At 38.9% G+C, this 7,610-nt stretch overlaps 1 protein-coding gene across 1 annotated transcript in view; it reads right to left on the bottom strand.

Moving 5' to 3' along the window:
• Positions 1 to 7,408, bottom strand: part of efna2b (ephrin-A2b) — a 176,694-nt gene extending 169,286 nt beyond the window's left edge. The window contains exon 1 of the mRNA XM_073825817.1: positions 6,540 to 7,408. Within this exon, the coding sequence (XP_073681918.1) occupies positions 6,540 to 6,679 (140 nt within the window). The 5' untranslated portion in view covers positions 6,680 to 7,408. The remainder of the gene's footprint in view (positions 1 to 6,539) is intronic.
• Positions 7,409 to 7,610: the final 202 nt, after the last annotated feature.

Raw genomic sequence — 7,610 nt, 5'->3', positions numbered from 1 at the left:
GACCGAGAACTCAATGGCACCTAGACAAAAGCACAACAAGGAGACTTTAAACAAACACCTCAGATTTGATATTTAAACCTGCTTCGAAATCATCCGTTTTCTCCTCTGTCGGGGGAAATATCCACCCGTGAACGAGCACCTACCTCAAATCAAGTTTGAGTTCCCTGGATGCACGTGACTGCCAATGTGCTATGTGAATGTGGGTCAGGCATTAAAATTTATGAGTAATACAGAAGGCAGGGTGACGTTGTGATTGGGGCTGTTGCTGGGTATAAAAACAGACGAAAATAAACCGTCGCACAAAGAGGTGAGGACGCAAGGGTGATAAGGTGGCCTGTAAGGTCCTGGGAATGAATTCTGGTTTGTGTCCGTTGCATGAAAGCGTGAAAACGAACTGTCATGGCGCCTGTACAGCATTTCGTCTGCTGCTTGCAGTACTGCGTACTGACGAAACTGAGTGATTCAAAACTTTTTGAAAAGCGGACAAAGCAAACAAAACCGAAATAATTAAAGAAAAAATCTCTACAAAACCAATCTGGCATAGTAAACGACTCCAGATTTACAGCTTTAACCCTCGGGTATTGTTCAGTCATTTCAGACCCGAACAAAAAACAGTTCAGAATTTTTTTAAATCGCTACTTCATCGGAATGGTATGAAACTTGATGACACTTATGGCAGTCGCTATGTGACCACAAAAAAATATCATTAACTTGATTTGGAAAAAAATGGTTGTAAAAAAAAAAATAGTCACACTTGTGTTGTTCCTGGTCAAAAATGACTGCCATTGGAAATATACAAAAATATAAAAAAAGATTTTTTTGTGTGTCCAATCCACAAATCATTCACAATGGAGAAAAAGAGTGCACAGAAAATATCAAGAGTGCAAAATAGACACACTCCACCCCACCCCCTTCAGACACGCATACATGAACTAGTGTGACTGTAACATAAAGCATGTTTTTGCAAATGCATGAAATAAAATCAATAAATTGACCAAAAATGCAGTAAAACACACACACAACACACTATTATATACACAAATGAACTGGTGTAACAATATGACAATATTGTAAGAGGTTGAAATCAGATTGATTAACCTCTGATAAAGCATTCCTGTTCATTTCTGTTACATTTTTATTGAATTTTGATGTTATATATAATAAAATGTCTTTCTTTATGTTTAAGTTTGACTATAGTAAAGTTAGTGCAAAAACTGACATTTCAAACCAAAATTTCAAACAAAAACAAATCTAGACCTATAGACCTTTTTCCTGAGTAAACGATGAGTGCCGCCATTACGAATTCTAACGTCAGATTGAATGCTTTTCTATTCCGGTTTCCATAGGAACCCATTCAAATAGCGTCCATCTGCTTTTAATGTAGCTAACGTCCGCTGCTTCGTGTCATCTACACACTCATTAATGTGAGGCACTGACAAATGACGGTCATTGCGACATTGCCAAGTGATGGCGCTATGGAGCCATGTGCTTTTTAAAAACATTTTATTAGGTTTAACATTAGTTTATTAGCTCGGAATATACCCTAATTTGACTAGAAACAATGCAGACCGGAAATGCAAAGCATTCTTTCAGTTAAGAGTCGGACTTATTTCCCTGTTCAGAAAAAACGTCTATACAAAAAGTTGTCTAAATGTATATCCAAATCCACAACTTAATAAAAGTAAGTCTTTATGTCTAAATACAACTTTTTTTTTTACTCCGACTAGATGGCACAAATCTGACTTCAAAAATTGGATTTTAAAGAATCTATTTTAACAAGAAATACTGCCATAATTGAAAACTGACATAAATATTTTAGAAAAACAAAAATTAGTATTATTTTCAATGGGAAGAAAATTAATAATAAATATTGCATAAATATTAATTAGTACCATCAATTTATCTCAAAACACAAAATAAAAGAGAAAAAATATTATGGAACAAAAATATATTACATTGATTTTATGGAAAGGTTCAATTTCAGGTGTTTGGTCACTCTTGACCGCGAACAACACAAGTGTGACTCTCAAATGAACAATACCAGAGGGTTAAAACACAAACAAACACGCATTAATAAACACCGACCTTGAATTTAGTCACAAAAAAGTGTTTTGATAGCAAGTGCAAATGTTCATGTCTGAGCCGTCATTCTGTCGCAGTACGGGGGGCAGGACAGTGCAGATAATGGCGGAGAGGGTTATGTTACTCCTGCAATACAAATTTAGAGAAGCACAAACGTTTCCCACCATTCAGTGACTGACACAGCGGGACGTTTTATTCCAACCTGCGGTAATGTAACTTTGATTAAGGGTGAAGACAAAACACGCAGATGAACCAACTTTGAACTAGATTACTGATTACTGATAGATTACTTCAAATTTTTTGTTTAATCTTTAATTACAAGTTAGAGCTTTTTGATGCGATATGGCGTTTTGCATTATTCGCTTCGAAGCGAGGTCCCCGTATTTAAAGAGAAAAAAAGTTTCATGAAACATTCTGTCATTGATAATCATTAGCAGATGAGTCTGAAGTCTGGCTGTAAACAGAATGGAAGCATTATAGCTATAACAGCCGCTGACCTGTAGACCTCAGTAACTGAATTTCTCCCTACAGTTCCCCAACTGAAGTAGCCCGTAATCTCATAGAAAGGAAGCAGGCTGCGTGACTGCGTGTACCCATCTTAAAAGATGCACTGTTGTTTTAGCAAGTGGACACAGCTGACTGCCATTCCCACTGTAATCTGATTTCCAAACTAACGAATTCACTGCACCCGGAGCGCTGTCAGTTTAAGTGCTTTGCCTCACTGTAGCAACTGCGTATTAATGGACGAGGGTCGTTGGGGGAAAAAACAATGATTATATTTATACACTTTAATGGATGAGTTAATTTGATTAAGCCGCCAAACAAAACGACGATCTCATGCTAAAGTTGCAATAAGTCACGGGATGGATGGCGATTCGCCGGTTGGAATGGGTTTTCTCTCAGAGTGTTTTGCTACAAAGAGGCAAAATTGTTCCCTCGACCCGCAGGACGGCAGGTCACAGTCCTAGCAGAAGAAACACTCGGTCATGCATTGTGAAATTTGAGGTATTTCTGTGTGGATGAAAGTGGACTGTAAATTGCCACCCTCCAGCTGCCTGAAATGAATTATAAAGTGGCGTACGGAAGCAACGCACAAACAAAGACGTGGACGCTGACTGAACTCTAAGTGCTGCTTAAAACAGAAAAATCAATTAATGTCAGGCACAATAAACCGGCCACTGGGTGCAACTGTGAGGGACTTGCCATAGAGAGAGAAATAAAATAGATCAAAATAATTCAGCACACTTTTTGATACAAAACTATTATCTAAGCGACATTTCTCAGTGAAATTAAATATTTAACTATGCTTCAACACTACAACACATAATTATTACAACGGTAACTAGTTCTCATAGTATGACTGCATTAACCCCATACTCCATTTCTTGCACCATATTCCAGAGGCAAGTGTGAGGGGTTCACAAAATGGCGGACAAATCCGTAAACTGGGGCAGAAGATGGTGCAATGCCACCTACAGGAGCTCAAGTTTGACACGAGCAGCCAAGGTCAAGCTTGAAGTCATTAATTTCATGCATTCTAATCACAATAGAGGTTAATGACCCTAAGAGAATAAAATCCATGTGGATCCATACAGCCATATCTGTGTCTTGCCCTCATACAGGAGTCCTCTGACACCAGACATGCTTCATAACCTTGAGGAACCAATTACACGATGACAAAAAGCGAGCAAAATAAAACCATGCGAAGAAGAAAGTTTCCCTTCTAGTTTCAGCTGCAATTGTTTCTTATTATAGTGGATAAAAAAAAAAAAAACATCTCATTCGGATATCATAACAGCGAGCCGTTTTTAAAAAGCGCAGAAAATTCTTATTTGTAATCAAATCTAATGAAATATTTTATTTAGTGAATTAACGTCAAAATAATTTAATTAAAATAATAATGAAATCTAAATCGCTACAGATTTAGCGTCTGCTAAATGGCTTGAAACTAATATAACCTGACAATTAAAAATCACAAACTCCAATCTGAAACCGTCCGAAAGTGCTGCATGATGGCGTACCCTTCGTGAAAACTCAGTTTTCTCCCTAACTGCTCTTTGAAAGTCACTAGGCTCCTTGTGGACCTCACCGTAAAGCCACAAGGGTTAAACCGACACCTCCGGGCTCCACTGGCACCGTGCAGAAATGTATTTCAGTGTATTTATTTATGCTCTGATTGGGGTCATTTAGCACAAGTCATTTCAGTCTCACACTCCTAATTGAGCCACGTAACAGCCTCAAACAGTCGAGGCCTGATTCAAACCACACCAGACAGAACCGCTGGCTTTTATGGTGGCGCGCTGGAAAACCACAGATCACAATGAAGCCTGCGATCTCTAATTTCAGTTTCAAACAACCGAGCCCAATCCATAGAACTGCACTGCACATCTGCTCTGGGTTTCTGACAATCCAAACTTGGAAGATCTGATACGTGTATCTCATAGATCTACAGGCGGACCGGTAAAATCGATAGCATGGGTTAAAACACTCTGCAGCCTAATAATAGAGATGCCTTTTCCCTGAGCTCTCTCTCTTTCTCACATACACACACACGCAGAGGAAAGACCCATCTCGGTTTAGCTGAACAAACATTTCACTGGCCTGACATAACACAGCAGACACAAACTTACAGGTGGAAAAATAAAGAAAAAATTATTTGGATGTGCCGTAATCAGCATTTTTATTATATGCATCTAGGGATGCACGGAAAAGTAGAACAGAAAACTTTTTTAGCTTTATTCTTTTAGATTTGAGAATGAACTTAGGTTTTTTTTGCGGGGTGGATGGGTCTAATGTATTCGCAAATATATATATATTATTGTAAATTATAACTTTAACATTTCAAAAACTAAAACTATGTTCAGTCTCTTTCTAAAAAAAAATAAACTTGCATACACTCAGCAGCAGAAGCGTGCTCTTTCCATTAAGAACTGAAAAAATTAAGCTACGCAAGTGTAATTATCTTCTGATTCCTTTTAACTTTCAGAAAACCTGTTCCATACAAATGTACCAAGATCAACAATCCACAGCACAAAGTACAAATCTAAAGCTCTTTCCAAACTGTCAAAATTCTTCACAGGAATTGACCAAACATCTGTGGATCTCAATAATTACTCATGTTGGTTAAAACTGTGGCGTCTAATGTATTAGTTTGACTGTGTGGTTACACAAAGCCCTGTCCTCTGCCAGAAACGGCCTCTGAGAGCGGTCTGATGAGGGGTGCTGGGGTGTTCGGAGAGAGGCGCTTCATCTTAGACTATTTAAACCATATGGTGATATGAAACAAAAAGTCTTAGAGTACTGATCCCACCTTGGGAACATCCATGATGAAAGAACGGAAAGCAAAATAACTGATGAGATATGCATTTATTTGCATATTTTTGGTGGTTTTCAACCACGCAGACCAACGGCACACAAGCATACAGCCTTCAGTAACTCATAACAGACATTAAGTGTCAAACAGTGAGCGTGCAATAAATGAGGTCATAAAGTTACAATGTACTCATAGAAAGGCTGATTTTGTGAGAAGCACTATAAGTACTTTCAAATGGGACACACAAGTTGTTAAAACACTGCCCGGCTGAGGCCTTTTTGTGTGCTGTTTGAAACCTTCATTGTTTCGTGTGTGGAATCACACATGGAACACTTAAAGGGAACACTTTGAATGTTTCGGACTGAGTTGAGTGACTTTACGTAACTTGCAGAGATGATCAAAATGTATTTTTGTAAAATAAAACATATGGTGATTTTTCAATTGGATGCATTTGGCTAATATACAAATTATGTTTAATTTATGATAAAAAATGTGCTTCAGTAAATATTTGAGCATGGATTTCAGTGTAATAGAATTATGTGTAACGGTAATGATTTTTTTTAGTTTGTGGAGAAATGCAGAGTAAGCACAAAATGCACCGTCATTAATTAACTTTTAGAAATTTATAAAAATATGAAAAATCTTTTTTTAAAAAGTTATGGACTTTTTATTCGCATGATAACTAGTTTGAACTCAATTGTTCTCTAAATCGCTCAACGAGATGTAACGACAGTATTGGGATGTTAAATCTGTGATCTTGTTTTTAAGATTCTTGGGGGGGGGGAAGTGCAGTAAAATACGTTTGCAGCATTTGAAACAATTTAAAATTAGGAAAAATCATTAAAGAGACTAAATATAAAGTACATTTTTTTAATAATTGTTTAGAAAATATTTTTTTCTAAAGTTCTTTATTGGTATAATTTTAAGTTCCAACTTTTTAAAATTAAATAAACGTAAAGATATATTAAATATGCATATTTATATAAAAAGGTCAAAGTCAAAAATGACCTCAAAAAGGGAAAGTTCAAAACAGCTCTGACCTGATTGAAGTATTACAGAACTCGGGTAAAACCTGACAGTCATGACTCTGCAATAGCAGCTAGAGCTTGACTCACACTCCCTGATGTGGTGAGGTGTTTCTTACCTGGGATTCGTGCTGTTCCAGTACACAGCATAGCGGTCTGAAATGATCTTACTGTCATCCGCACACACGGTGGCCCAAAACAGGAGGACGACCATGAAAAGTGTCAACTCCATCTGATATGCAATAGAGTTCTTGTCCATAATGTCAACGCAAACGGGGAGAAAATGCAAGCTCGGTTAATAAGAGATGCGTTTAAGAAGAACGATCATGTGTGGGTGAGTCTCGTTCACAAGCATCACATTCTTCTGCGAAGGAATAAAAGTAAAGTCAAAGCTCAGCGAATGAACTTCTGACGGAGGATCCATCCAGCATCTCGACCTCCATAGCTTGAGATGTTTCCATGACGATCGGGAAAAGAGAAGCGCTGCATGTCAAACTACAATACCGCTTGCTTTTCGCATCCATTCTTCCTTCCAGTGGCTTTCAAAAACTTTTCTCAGACTCGTAAAAAGTGGCCGGATAGTTACCATCCATTCAGGCGAACGCGCACTAAAATCCTGCTGGTACTCCACACATGCGCACGGTCCGTGCGTCTCCTCTCTCTGAAGCCACCTGAAGCGAGTCGGTCTTCTTTATCACCAGTCAATGAGAGGCAAAAGTAGCCTAGACTTCCGCGTCGAACTGCCGTGTGAAAGTTATCTCGGTTGCGGGCTCGTAGCGCGCTCACAGACGCGATGCTGAACCCCCACACGCCGCATCACGCACAAAAGTTGACGCGGTGGCGCTTTAAATGTCGCTCCAGTGAGTGAACTGCTTGCCGCTCCTCACAGACCGACGCTCTCACAAGTGTGAAATGACATTTTCTGTCTTTCCTACCTCAAGACAAGCGGTCCTGCCTCCACAGCGCGCTGTCTCTCTCTCAGCACATGTCTCAGTCTCTTCGCTGTCTGTCCTCGACTGCGGGGCGGAGCTGCTCGGCGAGAGGGACCGCCTGGACCTGCACACTGAAACTTTGGAGATATTGCTCATTAAGAAGGCCATTAAATGAAATTAAACTTAATTACAGCTCGCATTAGATAAAGGATGATAATTACAAAGCTGTGTGGATGTGCTGTTAAGTGGTGTTGTTTC

This window comes from Garra rufa, chromosome 20 (genome assembly GCF_049309525.1).
Source record: "Garra rufa chromosome 20, GarRuf1.0, whole genome shotgun sequence".
Classification (NCBI taxonomy): Eukaryota; Metazoa; Chordata; class Actinopteri; order Cypriniformes; family Cyprinidae; genus Garra; species Garra rufa.
The sequence above is the reverse complement of the archived record's forward strand: the minus strand, read 5'-3'. Positions and strand labels throughout refer to the sequence as shown.